The sequence below is a fragment of the Bos mutus genome, chromosome 23, assembly GCF_027580195.1.
Source record: "Bos mutus isolate GX-2022 chromosome 23, NWIPB_WYAK_1.1, whole genome shotgun sequence".
NCBI lineage: Eukaryota > Metazoa > Chordata > Mammalia > Artiodactyla > Bovidae > Bos > Bos mutus.
The window spans coordinates 40289339-40305324 of record NC_091639.1 but is presented as its reverse complement, the minus strand read 5'-3'; the positions used below and the strand labels follow the sequence as shown (position 1 = coordinate 40305324).

General features: G+C 40.6%; 1 protein-coding gene across 3 annotated transcripts in view; it reads right to left on the bottom strand.

The window, feature by feature from the left end:
* Positions 1 to 15986, bottom strand: part of FKBP5 (FKBP prolyl isomerase 5) — a 120591-nt gene that overhangs the window by 57609 nt on the left and 46996 nt on the right. For 2 of the 3 annotated variants that reach the window (XM_070361211.1, XM_070361209.1), the window contains one exon: positions 12546 to 12671. In XM_070361211.1, the coding sequence (XP_070217312.1) occupies positions 12546 to 12650 (105 nt within the window). In that variant the 5' untranslated portion in view covers positions 12651 to 12671. Of the gene's footprint in view, positions 1 to 12545; positions 12675 to 15986 lie in introns of all 3 variants that reach the window. The other variant, XM_070361210.1, reaches the window with a different exon arrangement.

Sequence of the window (15986 nt, the reverse complement as noted above, 5' to 3'; positions counted from 1 at the left end):
GCCAGAGGTCAGAGTTTGAGGGGAGGGTGGGAGAAATGGGTAAAGGGAGTCAAAAGATACAAAATAAGTAAGCCATGTATGTAACGTACAGCAGGGTGTGACAGTTAATAATATTGTAATGCCTACTTGAAAGCTGCTAAGAAAATAGATCTAAAAAGTTCTCATCACAAAAAAATTTTTTAAACTATGTGTGGTGACAAATATTAACTAGAGTTACTGTGGTGACCATTTCATAATATATACCAATGTCAAATCATCATGTTGCACACCTGAAACTAATAAACTGTTAAATTCTACCTCAATAAAACTCTCATTCAAATAGCATCAAAAACTATCAAACAGTTAGGAATAAAGTTAATCAAGAAGGTAGAAGATTTGTACACTGAAAACTGCATGATTCTAATGGAAGGAACTGAAGAAGACACACATAAATGGAAAAGACAGCCTATGTTCATGAGTGAGGAGAATTAAAAACGCTAAAATGTCCATACCACTGAAAGACAACTACAGACTCAATGCAAGCCATATCAACTTTCCCATGGTATTTTTCACAGAAATAGAAGAACAGGCCCATGAAAGACCCAAAATAGCCAAAGCAATCCCAAGAAAAAAGCTGGAGGCATCATATTTCCTGATTTCAAACTATATTACAAAGCTACAGTAATAAAAACAGACACATGGACCAATGGAACAGAATCAAGAACCCAAAAATAAACCTCAGCATACACAGTTAACTCCTATTTGACAAGGGAGCCAAGAATACTCAATGAGGAACAGATAATCTCTTCAATAAAAAGTGCCAAGGAAAACTGGATAACCCCATGAAGAATAAAACTGGACCCCTATCTTACACCACTCACAAAACCTAACTCAAAATCAACAACAGACTTAAAACATAAGATTTGAAACTATATAAAACATGTGAAGGAAAACAAGGGGAAAACCTCCTTGACATTAATCCTGGCAGCAATTTTTTTGGATATGACACCAAAAGCACAAGCAACAAAAATAAATAGGTAGAATATCAAACTAAAAAGGTTCTGCACAGCAAAAGAAACAATCACCAAAATGAAAAGGCAACCTATGGGGTGGTAGAAAATATCCACAAACCATATATTTGATATCCAAAATATATACGGAACTCATGGTTATTACAAAAAAAAATCAACAAATAACAACTGTTAATAAATATTTGGAGAAAAGGAAACCCTTGTGCACTACTGATAGGGATGTAAACTGGGACAGCCACTACGGAGAATGGTATGAACTTTCCTCAAAAAATTAAAACTAGAACTACCATATGATCCAACAATTCCACTTCTGGGTATAAATCCAAAGGAAATGAAATTATTATCTCAAAGAAATACTGAATAGGGATGTGGTATATATATGTACTGTGTAGTGTTAGTCACTCAGTTGTGTCTGACCCCACAGACTGTAGCCCTCCAGGCTCCTCTGTCCATGGGTTTCCCAGGCCAAAATTCTGAGGCAGGTTAGCTGGTTAGCTTCTCCAGGGGATCTTCCCAACACAGGGATCAAACCTGGATCTCCTGCATTGCAGGCAGATGCTTTACCTTCTGAGCCACCAGGGAAACCCATAGATATGTATAACAGAATATTGTTCACTCACAAGAAAGAAGGAAACCATACCATTTGTGACAACATGGATGTACTTTGAGGACATTATGCTAAGTGAAGTAAGTCAGAGAAACACATAAATGGTGTGATACCACATGTATGTGAAATCTAAAAAAGCTAAATTCACAGAAACAAAGAGCAGAATGATGGTTGCCAGAGGAAAAGGCTGCCATGAGGAGATGGTGGTCAAAGGGTACAAACTTCCAAGTCATAACATGAATTAAATTCTCAAGATCTAATGTACAGAATGGTGACTGTAATTAACAACAGTGTATTATATACTTGAGAACTGCTAAGAGAATAGATCTTAAATGTTCTCACCACAAAAAAGAAATGATAATTATCTGAGGTGATGAAGGGGTGAACTAAACCTTTTGTGGTAGTCATTTCGAAACATTTAAATGTATCAAATCATCACATTATACACCTTAAACTTACATAATGTTATATTTCATCTCAATACAGCTGGGAAAAAATAGTTATAATTTAAAAACTAAAAAGCTAATTTAAAAAAAAAAAACAGGAGAACCATTACTGCCCTTCTAGGGCTCAAGAGGAAAAAATGTTTCCAAAAATGTTAATCTAAGAGAAACCTCACAATATTCTGAAAGAGCTCATGTTCATGAACTGCATGTGGTACTGGGGAGCCTCGGCTGCCCCTGGAGGGCATCTGCATTTCTAGGACTATAACCAAGTAACTGGGCTGATGGAGTGAAGGGCACCCAGGGAGTCAACGCTGTTCACATGCACAGTAATACTGTGGTATTACTTCAGGTTTCCCCAACAAGCTGAGTTTAGTGCCTAAATCTGGAGTTGTCTTAAGAAAACAACCTAATCTCAATTCAGTTTAAAAATGTAAGCTCCATAAAGAAATTTTATATTATTGGGCTAGTTTCTGACTGACTTCCAAGATCTGCATTGGTCTTAAAAAAAAAAAAAAAATATATATATATATATATGAGTTAATAAGAGACAATTACAAACATGGCACTGTATTAAATGCTTTATATAATCTTAATTCTATGAGATAGGCAGTATTATTATTCAAATTTTACAAATGAGGAAACTTCTCACAGATATGTTACTAAATTGCCCTAGGTCATGGCAGTTAATAGACCTATTTAATCTTCTTGGGAAAAGCAAGAGAGTTCCAGAAAAACATCTATTTCTGCTTTATTGACTATGCCAAAGCCTTTGACTGTGTGGATCACAATAAACTGTGGAAAATTCTGAAAGAGATGGGAATACCAGAACACCTGATCTGTCTCTTGAGAAATCTGTATGCAGGTCAGGAAGCAAGAGTTAGAACTGGACATGGAACAATACACTGGTTCCAAATAGGAAAAGGGATTACGTCAAGGCTGTATATTGTCACCCTGCTTATTTAACTTATATGCAGGGTACATCATGAGAAACACTGGGCTGGAAGAAACACAAGCCGGAATCAAGATTGCCGGGAGAAATCTCAATAACCTCAGATATGCAGATGACACCACCCTTATGGCAGAAAGTGAAGAGGAACTCAAAAGCCTCTTGATGAAAGTGAAAGTGGAGAGTGAAAAAGTTGGCTTAAAGTTCAACATTCAGAAAACAAAGATCATGGCATCCGGTCCCATCACTTCATGGGAAATAGATGGGGAAGCAGTGGAAACAGTGTCAGACTTTATTTTTGGGGGCTCCAAAATCACTGCAGATGGTGACTGCAGCCATGAAATTAAAAGACGCTTACTCCTTGGAAGGGAAGTTATGACCAACCTAGATAGCATATTGAAAAGCAGAGACATTACTTAGCCAACAAAGGTCCGTCTAGTCAAGGCTATGGTTTTTCCAGCGGTCATGTATGGATGTGAGAGTTGGACTGTGAAGAAAGCTGAGTGCCGAAGAACTGATGCTTTTGAACTGTGGTGTTGGAGAAGACTCTTGAGAGTCCCTTGGACTGCAAGGAGATCCAACCAGGCCATTCTGAAGAAGATCAGCCCTGGGTGTTCTTTGGAAGGAATGATGCTAAAGCTGAAACTCCAGTCTTTTGGCCACCTCATGCGAAGAGTTGACTCATTGGAAAAGACTCTGATGCTGGGAGGGATTGGGGGCAGGAGGAGAAGGGGACGACAGAGGATGAGATGGCTGGATGGCATCAGTGACTCGATGGCTGTGAGTCTGAGTGAACTCCGGGAGTTGGTGATGGACAGGGAGGCCTGGCGTGCTGCGATTCATGGGGTCGCAAAGAGTCGGACACGACTGAGCGACTGATCTGATCTGAATCTTCTTTTTTTCTTCTCTGTTTTTTGGCCACTGTATAATCGTAAGGGATTTGATTTAGGTCATACCTGAATGGTCTAGTGGTTTTCCCCACTTTCTTCAATTTAAGTCTGAATTTGGCAATAAGGAGTTCATGATCTGAGCCACAGTCAGCTCCCAATTTTGTTTTTGCTGACTGTACAGAGCTTCTCCATCTTTGGTTGCAAAGAATATAATCAATCTGATTTCGGTACTGACCATCTGGTGATGTCCATGTGTAGAGTCTTCTCTTGTGTTGTTGGAAGAGGGTGTTTGCTATGACCAGTGCATTCTCCTGGCAAAACTCTGTTAGCCTTTGACGTGCTTTGTTTTGTACTCCAAGGCCAAATTTGCCTGTTACTCCAGGTGTTTCTTGACTTTCTACTTTTGCATTCCAGTCCCCTATAATGAAAAGGACATCTTTTTGGGGTATTAGTTCTAGAAGGTCTTGTAGGTCTTCATAGAACCGTTCAACTTCAGCTTCTTCAGCATTACTGGTCAGGGCACAGACTTGGATTACTGTGATATTGAATGGTTTGCCTTGGAAATGGACAGAGATCATGCTGTTGTTTTTGAGATTGCATCCAAGTACTGCATTTTGGACTCTTTTGTTGACTATGAGGGCTATTCCATTTCTTTAAGGGATTCTTGCCCACAGTAGTAGATATAACGGTCATCTGAGTTAAATTCACCCATTCTAGTTCATTGTAGTTCGCCAATCGCTAAAATGTCCAATGTTCACTCTTGCCATCTCCTGTTTGACCACTTCCAATTTGCCTTGATTCAGGGACCTAACATTCCAGGTTCCTAAGCATATTGCTCTTTACAGCATTGGACTTTACTTCCATCACAGGTCACATCCACAACTGGGTACTGTTTTCGCTTTAGCTCCGTCTCTTCATTCTTTCTGGAGTTATTTCTCCACTGATCTGCAGTAGCATATTGGGCACCTACTGACCTGGGGAGTTCATCTTTCAGTGTCCTTTCTTTTTGCCTTTTCATACTGTTCATATGGTTCTCAAGGCAAGAATACTGAAGTGGTTTGCCATTCTCTTCTCCAGTGGACCATCTTTTGTCAGAACTCTCCACCAAGACCCATCCGTCCTGGGTTGCCCTCCATGGCGTGGCTCATGGCTTCACTGAGTTAGACAAGGGTGTGGTCCATGGGATCAGATTGGTTAGTTTTCTGTGATTGTGGTTTTCAGTCTGTCAGCCCTCTGATGGAGAAGGAAAAGCAGCTTATGGAAGCTTCCTGACGGGAGAGACAGGCTGAGGGTGAAACTGGGTCTTCTTCTGATGGACAGGGCCATGCTCAGTAAATCTTCAATCCAATTTTCTGTTGATGAGGGCTGTGTTCCTTCCCTGTTGTTTGATTTGAGGCCAAACTATGGAGGAGGTAATGAAGATAATGGTGACCTCCTTCGAAAGGTCCATGCACTGCTGCAGTCAGTGCCCTAAACCCTGCAGCAGGCTACCACCGACCCACGCCTCCATCAGAGACTCCTGGACACTCATAGGCAACTCTGGGTCACTCTCTTGTGGGGTCACTGCTCCTTTCTCCTGGGTCCTGGTGTGCACAAGGTCTTGTTTGTGCCCCCCAGGAGTCTGTTTCCCCAGTCCTGTGTAAGTTCTGGCAGCTCTACGGTGGGATTAATGGTGACCTCCTCCAAGAGGGCTTATGCCATTCCCAAGTCTACTGCACTTAGAGCCCCTGCCCCAGTCCACTGCTGACCCATACCTCCACAGGAGACACTCAAACACAGTTCTGGCTCAGTCTCTGTGGGGTCTCTGGGTCCTGGTGCATACAAGGCTTGTCTGAGACCTCCGAGTGTCTCTGACAGGTATGGGGTTTAAGTTTAAACACAATTTCACCCCTCCTACCATCTTGCCCTCTGCCCTTGCACATGGAGTATCTTTTTTTGGTGGGATTCAATACTCTCCTGTTGACAGTTGTTCAGTAGCGAGTTGTAATTTTGGAGTTCTAGCAGAAGATGATGAGTTCACGTCTTTCTACTCCACCATCTTAGTTTGTAGAATCCCTTATGATTATACCGTGGAAGTGACAAATAGATTAAAGGGATCAGATCTGATAGAGTGCCTGAAGAACTATGGATGGAGGTTCATGACATTGATAACAGGCAGTGATCAAGACCAACCCCAAGAAAAAGAAACGCAAAAAGGCAAAATGGATGTCTGAGGAGGCCGTACAAATAGTTGAGAAAAGAAGCTAAAGGTAAAGGAGAAGAGGAAAGATATACTAATTTGAATGCAGTGTTCCAAAGAATAGCAAGGAGAGATAAGAAAGTCTTCCTCAGTGATCAATGCAAAGAAACAGGAAAACAACAGAATGAGAAAGACTAGCGAGCTCCTCAAAAAAATTAGAGATACCAAGGGAGCATTTCATGCAAAGATGGGCACAATAAAGGACAGAAATCGTATGGACCTAATAGAAGCAGCAGATATTAAGAAGAGGTAGCAAGAATACACAGAAGAACTATACAAAAAAGATCTTCATGACCCAGATAACCACGATGGTGTCATCACTTACCTAGAGCCAGACATCCTGGAATGCAAAGTCAAGCGGCCCTTAGGAAGCTTCACTACGAACAAAGCTAGTGGGGGTAATGGAATTCCAGCTGAGCTCTTTCAAATCCTGAAAGATGACGCTGTGAAAGTGCTGCACTCAATATGCCAGCAAATTTGGAAAACTCAGCAGTGGCCACAGGACTGGAAAAGGTCAGTTTTCATTTCAATCCCAAAGAAAGGCAATGCCAAAGAATGCTCAAACTACCGCACAATTTGCACTCATCTCACATGCTAGCAAGGTACTGCTCAAAACTCTCCAAGCTAGGCTTCAGCAGTACGCGAACTGTGAACTTCCATATGTTCAAGCTGGATTTAGAAAATGCAGAGAACCAGAGGTCAAATTGCCAACATCTGCTGGATCAGTCAAAAAAGCAAGAGAGTTCCAGAAAAACATCTACTTCTGCTTTACTGACTACGCCAAAGCCTTTGACTGTGTGAATCACAACAAACTGTGGAAAATCCTTAAAAGAGATGGGAATACCAGACCACTTGACCTGCCTCCTGAGAAATCTATATGCAGGTCAAGAAGCAACACTTAGAACTGGACATGGAAAAACAGACTGGTTCAAAATTGGGAAAGGAGTACATCAAGGTTGTACATTGTCACCCTGCTTATTTAACATATGCAGAGTACATCATGCAAAATGCTGAGCTGGATGAAGCACAAGCTGGAATCAAGATTGCTGGGAGAAATACCAATAACCTCAGATATGCAGATGACACCACCCTTATGGCAGAAAGCGAAGAAGAACTAAAGAGTCTCTTGATGAAAATAAAAGAGGAGAGTGAAAAAGTTGGCTTAAAACTCAACATTCAGAAAACTAAGATCACGGTTTCCGATCCCATCACTTCATGACAAATAGTTGGGGAAACAGTGCAGACTTTTTTGGGGGGCTCCAAAATCACTGCACGTGGTGACTGTAGACATGAAATTAAGAGACACTTACTCCTTTAATATGCTGTCTATACACAGACAGCATATTAAAAAAGCAGAGAAATTACTTTGCCGACAAAGGTGAGAATGGTCAATGCTATAATTTTTCCAGTAGTCATGTATGGATGTGAGAGTTGGACTATAAAGAAAGCTGAGCACTGAAGAACTGATGCTTTTGAACTGTGGTGCTGAATACTCTGTTGAGTCGATCAGACTGCAAGGAGATCTAACCAGTCAATCCTAAAGGAAATCAGTCCAGAATATTCATTGGAAGGACTGATGCTGAAGCTGAAACTCAACTCTTTGGCCACCTGACACGAAGAACTGACTCACTGAAAAGAAAGCCTGATGCTGGGAAAGATCAAAGGCGGGCAGAGAAGGGGACGAAAGAGGATGAGACAGCCGCATGGCATCACTGACTAGATGGACATGAGTTTGAGTAAGCTCCGGATGCTGGTGATGGACAGGGAAGCCTGGCATGCTGCAGTCCATGGGGTCACAAAGAGTCAGACACGACTGAGCAACTGAACTGAACTGATTTTTTGGCCGTGCTGCACAGCATGCAAGACCTGAGTTCCCTGACCAGGGATCGAACCTGTGCTCCTGTAGTAGTCTGGTGTCTTAACCACTGGACTATTAGGGAAGTCCACAGACCTATTTAATCTTAACCAAAAGCCCTATGGTGAAACCTGAGGCTTTAGACAGTGATAGATGGTAAGATTTAAAGGGTTTACAATCTCAAAATGTTTCTTACAGGCCTAAAAATCTTACTGGATTTACTCCCTAGAACAAAGCAGGGCCTGAGGCAAGTTGTTCTCTGCACCAGTGCTCTGAAAAGATAAAAGAGCAGAAGATAACAACCTGCAGAATTTCCATGGTCTTGAGAGGCATTCTGGAGTTTGGGATGAGTAATTCACACATCATGGTCAACAAAAGACTCCGAAATGCAGTACTTGGATGTAATTTCAAAAATGACAGAATGATCTCTGTTCGTTTCCAAGGCAAACCATTCAATACCACAGTAATCCAAGTCTATGCCCCAACAAGTAACACTGAAGAAGCTGAAGTTGAACAGTTCTATGAAGACCTACAAGACCTTTTAGAACTAACACCCAAAAAAGATGTCCTTTTCATTATAGGGGACTGGAATGCAAAAGTAGGAAGTCAAGAAACACCCGGAGTAACAGGCAAATTTGGCCTTGGAGTACAGAATGAAGCAGGGCAAAGGCTAATAGAGTTGTGCCAAGAAAATGCACTGGTTATAGCAAACACCCTCTTCCAACAACACAAGAAAAGACTCTACACATGAACATCACCAGATGGTCAACACCGAAATCAGACTAATTATATTCTTTTCAGCCAAAGATGGAGAAGCTCTATACAGTCAACAAAAACAAGACCAGGAGTTGACTGTGGCTCAGATCATGAAGTTCTTACAGGCAAATTCAGATTGAAATGGAAGAAAGTAGGGAAAACCACTAGACCATTCAGGTATGACCTAAATCAAATCCCTTATGATTATACAGTGGAAGTGAGAAATAGATTTAAGGGCCTAGATCTGATAGAGTGCCTGATGAACTATGAACAGAGGTTCGTGACATTGTACAGGAGACAGGGATCAAGACCATCCCCATGGAAAAGAAATGCAAAAAAGCAAAATGGCTGTCTGGGGAGGCCTTACAAATACCTGTGAAAAGAAGAGAACCAAAAAGCAAAGGAGAAAAGCAAAGATATAAGCATCTGAATGCAGAGTTCCAAAGAATAGCAAGAAGAGATAAGAAAGCCTTCCTCAGTGATCAATGCAAAGAAATAGAGGAAAACAACAGAATAGTAAAGACTAGAGATCTCTTTAAGAAAATTAGAGGGAACCAAATGTACCAAGGGAACACTTCATGCAAAGATGGCCACAATAAATGACAGAAACGCTATGGACCTAACAGAAGCAAAAGATATTAAGAAGAGGTGGCAAGAATACACAGAAGAACTGTACAAAAAAGATCTTTATGACCAAGATAATCACGATGGTGTGATCACTGACCTAGAGCCAGACATCCTGGAATGTGAAGTCAGGTGGGCCTCAGAAAGCATCATTACGAACAAAGCTAGTGGAGGTGATAGAATTTCAGTGGCGCTATTCCAAATCCTGAAAGATGATGCTGTGAAAGTGCTGCACTCAATATGCCAGCAAATTTGGAAAACTCAGCAGTGGCCACAGGACTGGAAAAGGTCAGTTTTCATTGCAATCCCAAAGAAAGGCAATGCCAAAGAATGCTCAAACTACTGCACAATTGCACTCATCTCACACGCTGGTAAAGTAATGCTCAAAATTCTCCAAGCCAGGCTTCAGCAATATGTGAACCGTGAACTTCCAGATGTTCAAGCCAGTTTTAGAAAAGGCAGAGGAACCAGAGATCAAATTGCCAACATCTGCTAGATCATCGAAAAAGCAAGAGAGCTCCAGAAAAACATCTATTTCTGCTTTATTGACTATGCCAAAGCCTTTGACTCTACGGATCACAATAAACTGTAGAAAATTCTGAAAGAGATGGGAATACCAGACCACATGACCTGCCTCTTGAGAAACCTGTATGCAGGTCAGGAAGCAAGAGTTAGAACTGGACATGGAACAACACACTGGTTCCAAATAGGAAAAGGAGTACATCAAGGCTGTATATTGTCACCCTGCTTATTTAACTTCTATGCAGAGTATACCATGAGAAACACTGGGCTGGAAGAAGCACAAGCTGGAATCAAGATTGCCGGGAGAAATATTAATAACCTCAGATATGCAGATGACACCACCCTTATGGCAGAAAGTGAAGAAGAACTAAAAAGTCTCTTGTGAAAGTGAAAGTGGAGAGTGAAAAAGTTGGCTTCAAGCTCAACATTCAGAAAACAAAGATCATGGCATCTGGTCCCATCATTTCATGGGAAATAGATGGGGAAACAGTGGAAACAGTGTCAGACTTTATTTTGGGGGGGCTCAAAAATCACAGCAGATGGTGACTGCAGCCATGAAATTAAAAGACACTTCTTCCTTGGAAGGAAAGTTATGACCAACCTAGATAGCATATTGAAAAGCAGAGACATTACTGTGCCAACAAAGGTCCATCTAGTCAAGGCTATGGTTTTTCTAGTGGTCACGTATGGATGTGAGAGTTGGACTGTGAAGAAAGCTGAGCACCGAAGAATTGATGCTTTTGAACTGTGGTGTTGGAGAAGACTCTTGAGAGTCCCTTGGACTGCAAGGAGATCCAACCAGGCCATTCTGAAGGAGATCAGCCCTGGGATTTCTTCGGAAGGAATGATGCTGAAGCCGAAACTCCAGTCCTTTGGCCACCTCATGCGAAGAGTTGACTCATTGGAAAAGACTCTGATGCTGGGAGGGATTGGGTGCAGGAGGAGAAGCGGGCGACAGAGGATGAGATGGGCGGATGGCATCACTGACTCGATGGACGTGAGTCTGAATGAACTCTGGGAGTTGGTGTTGGACAGGGAGGCCTGGCGTGCTGCAATTCATGGGGCAGCAAAGAGTCGGACACGACTGAGCAACTGAACTGAACTGAACTGAATTCACAGAGCTACAAGGTTGAAAGCCCTCTGAATGAAGATAGCATGGTACACATCTATAATGCTAAAGTCTTTATTTTACAGGTCTTCAAACTTTGGCTTAGCATATAGCAAGCAAATAGTAAAACATGTATATTCAGAAGAGATTGATGTTTGTGAATATGTGAAGAAAGCTTTCACGTAAGCAAGATTAGCCAAAACAAACTAAAAGAAAAAATCTCATTTGCTACTGATAACATAGGTTATATTAAAACTCAGCTTACTGATAATATTTAAATAGTTCAATCTTTTCAGCAAAAAAATTAACCTTACAAAACCTGAATACATCACAACAGTGTAGGAGAAAAAAGAACTTACTATGACTAAAGCCATTTAACCTCTCTATTATATGGAATAACAACACATATATCTTCCATATATAAATGGAAGAATCAAATGTGCTCTGTGTCAAAAGACCTCTGTGAGGTTTAAAAAAAAACCACTTGTAAACATAATTACAGAGTGAAAAAAGTGTTTTTAAGGAGGAACACTAATTCAAAAGTGAGATACATTCTCTGATTAAACCTCAAAAAAATGTTTTCATTACACACAGGAACTCTATGTAAAAAACAAATCCTTTTGAACTTTTCAAGTCAACTTTTTTTTCCTTTAAGAAAGTTTTTTTTTAAATTGTCATTAACTAGTTTTAATATTGGAGAAGGCAATGGCACCCCACTCCAGTACTCTTGCCTGGAAAATCCCACAGAGAGAGGAGCCTGGTAGGCTGCAGTCCATGGGGTCGCTAAGAGTCGGACACGACTGATCGACTTTACTTTCACTTTTCACTTTCATGCATTGGAGAGGGAAATGGCAACCCACTCCAGTGTTCTTGCCTGGAGAATCCCAGGGACGGGGCAGCCTGCTGGGCTGCCGTCTATGGGGTCACACAGAGTTGGACACGACTGAGGTGACTTAGCAGCAGCAGCTTTAATATACTTAAATATTAAAATAATCGCCCATTTATACTCTGGTGAGAATAGAGAGAGACAGTCTTTTTGGAGTCAGACATAACATAAATCCTCAGACCTGCATTTACTGAGATATATGATTTGGGGCAAGTTAATTTACATAGCTGGCCCTCAGCTTTACTATCTGTAATCTGGGATTAAAAATAAACCTGCAGTTATAAAGACCAAATGAGAATTTAGCTGTAGCATTTGGTACTTGGTAAGCCTCAATAAACATAATCCATCTCAATGCTCAGTTGCTCAGTCATGTTTGACTCTTTGCGATCCCATGGACTGTAGTCCACCAGACTCCTCTGTCCATGGGATTCTCTAGGCAAGAATACTGGAGTGGGTTGCCATTTCCCCCTCCAGGGATCTTCCGAACCCAGAGATGGAACCCACGTCTCTTCCGTCTCCTGCATGGTCAGGCAAATTCTTTACAACTGCACCACTTGGGAAGCCCCAATCCATCTACACCTCCAGCCAAAAACAAAAAAAGATTTTTATTAACAATCTTTCCAGATAGCAAATTTCCTTACATGTCATGGCCTCACCTTTAATACTCCTCTATCTTTTTTGGAGGTAATATCCTCTCCCTGTTCAGCAACAGCTGCTGCAGGGCTTTCTCCATTGTTCTTGGCAGCTTCATCAGTAGTCATTGTCTTTTAAAAGTAGAAAACCTGCTGAGAAGAAACAAATTTTAGCTAGGAGATGTATCACTTCATTATGTATCTTAAAATGCCCCTAGAAACAGAGCTTTACCTGACCCAAGATTTACATAGGGCCAATAAGGTTAAACACCAAAAAGGAAAATAAAAACGTTTGCTATGAGCATGTACTGACGTCATGAGGCATGTAAATAAAACATCATCCAAATCTTCAATTTCCCATCTAGCTCTGGTCCCAAATTAGAGAGCAGCACAAGTCAGGCTTGGCAGTGATTATATTCCTTAGTATGATTACACATTGAGAAGTAGTCCTTTCAGAACTTGAAAATGTCCTTTTCCTACAACCATATTCTTGACAGAGAATTAAGAACTTATCAGGTGATCTGATAAAAGAAACAGCAATCTATCACAGTGGAAAATAGGACAAGACTTTAGAAAATGATAGACCCCAGTCTGAGCCTCAGTTCCATGTCCATAGTTCATAGTTACTATGAGGCATTAAGGAGATAACAAATGTTAAGGGATGAGCGCAAAGTCATAACCGAAAAATGTAAACATTTATCATGACGATTATTGGTTCTTTTGTAGAGCCACATTTTTCACTTCCTGCTCAAATTTTCCTACAGAATGATGTTCTTCTCTACCATGGCACTCAACGCCTTCCACAACATGACCCTAACCTATGTTTCAGGTCGAGCCTCCAGTACTTTCTTTACTTTCTCACATGTGGCTCACGCTCTAGCCAAACCAGACCAGGCTTCTCCTGCAACAAGTCCTGTGCTTTCCCATCTCCATACTTTGGGCATTCTTTTTCTTTCCCATTCTTCCCTTCATTGTACCTTCCCTCAAATGCTACCTTCATTGTCCCAACTTTAACCTTCTATTTTGCAGTTGTCTGCCCTTTACTTTCTTAGCTCTTCCATTGATTTGCATTCTATAATATATTCATAAGAAGACACACAGTGTTTCAGGTACACAAGGTGATTCAGTTATACATATACACATATTATTTTTGAAATTATTTTCCATTATAGGTTATTACTAGACACTGACTGTTATGACCAACCTAGATAGCATATTAAAAAGCAGAGACATTACTTTGCCAACAAAGGTCCGTCTAGCCAAGGCTATGGTCATGTTTTTCTACTGGTGAGAGTTGGACTGTGAAGAGTTGGACTGTGAGAGTTGGACTGTGATGTAAGAGTTGGACTGTGAAGAAAGCTGAGCACCGGAGAATTGATGCTTTTGAACTGTGGTGTTGGGAAGACTCTTGAGAGTCCCTTGGATTGCAAGGAGATCCAACCAGTCCATTCTAAAGGAGATCAGTCCTGGGTGTTCATTGGAAGGACTGATGCTGAAGCTGAAACTCCAGTATTTTGGCCACCTGATGTGAAGAGTTGACTCATTGGAAAAGACTCTGATGCTGGAAGGCACTGGGGGCAGGAGGAAAAGGGGACAACAGAGGATGAGAAGGGCGGATGGCATCATGGACTCGATGGACATGAGTTTGAGTGAACTCCGGGAGTTGGTGATGGACAGGGAGGCCTGGAGTGCTGCAATTCATGGGGTGGCAAAGAGCTGGACACGACTGAGCGACTGAACTGACTATATAGTTCCCTGTGCTATACAGTAAACCTTTGTTGTTGTTGCATATCTATTTTTTTAATTAGAAATCTAGCATTCTATTCATACTAAGTCAAACAAGTAGAATCAAAATGTCATAAAATTTATAGTTAGGCAAAAATTCTAAGTTTTCTGAAATATATATACTATACATATTGTTTTTACATATATGTATACAAACTTTTCTACTAGTTGATAAAGGCTTAAGAAAGAACATCAAAAAACAAAAAAGAAGAGATGGAAAAACTGGAAAACAAACTAAATGAAATGGGAGCACTGAATATGAAACAGAAAAAGTGGAACAAACGAGATAAAAGTAAAAGATCATCATGTAGTTCAGTTGTTTCCAAACATGGCTGCTCATTAGAAACATATCTGGAGCTCTGAAGAAAAAAAGCAATACCTGGGCATTTTTATTTTTCAAAAATTCCAATAATTCTGATATACATCTGGATTTTAAAAAGTGATTACAGGTTTTTCTATTAAACGGTAGTTTTGGTGATATAGAGTTCTGTTGTTTTTCTGTTGACCAGTCATAATACAATGGTATTAAGAGTTGCACAATCACAATAGTAAAAGATGTTTATCAGTTTTCACAATCAAAACAAACAAAAAGAACAGTTTTCACACTCAATAGCCAGACCAAAAATAGAAGATTATTACAACTGCAAGCCATAATGGAAACATGACTAACCTGGCACTATAAAATAATTATACAATCTGGGGGGTGGTCAAGCAGAGTAAAGTGGTAAGTAGAACTGCTTACATGCACATGTTCTCACCTGCCCAGCCAATCTATGTCTGGTGCATTTAATCCATTTACATTTAAGGTAATTATCAATATGTAAGATCCATTACCATTTTCTTAACTGTTTTGGGTTTATTTTCTGCAGGTCTCTTCCTTCTGTTTCCCGCCTAGAAAAATTCCTTTAGCATTTGTTGTAAAGCTGGTTTGGTGGTGCTAAATTCTCTTAACTTTTGATTGTCTGGAAAGCTTTTGATTTCTCCATCAAATCTGAAGGAGAGTCTTATTGGGTAGAGTATTCTTGGTTGTCGGTTCTTCCTCTTTCATCACTTTAAAGTGCCATTCCCTTCTGGTTTGCAGAGTTTCTGGTGAAAAATCAGCTGATAGCCTGATGGGAGTTCCCCTATATGTCATTTTTCCCTTGTTGCTTTTAATATTTTATGTCTTTAATTTTTGTCAGTTTGATTACTATGTCTTCGTGTGTTCCTCCTTGGATTTATATCCTGCCCGGGACTCTCCACTTCCTGGACTGCTATTTCCTTCCCCATGTTAAGGAGTTTTCAGCTATCATCTCTTCACATATTTTCTCAGGTCTTCTCTTTCTCTTCTCTTTCTGGGACCCCTATAAAGTGAATGTTGGTGCATTTAATGTCCCAGAGATCTTTTAGGCTGTCTTCAATTCTTTTCATTCTTTTTTCTATATTCTGTTCTGCGGCAGTGATTCCACCATTCTGTCTTCCAGGCCATTTATCCTTTCTTCTGCCTTAGGTATTCTGCTATTGATTCCTTCTAGTGTATTTATTTTTTTGTCTGTTCTTTAGCTCTTCTCAGTTCAGTTGCTCTTTTGTGTTCACCTCTTTGTGACCCTATGGACTGTAGCACGTCAGGCTTTCCTGTCCATCACCAACTCCTGGAGCTTATTCAAACTCATGTTCATGGAGTCAGTGATGCCATTCAAC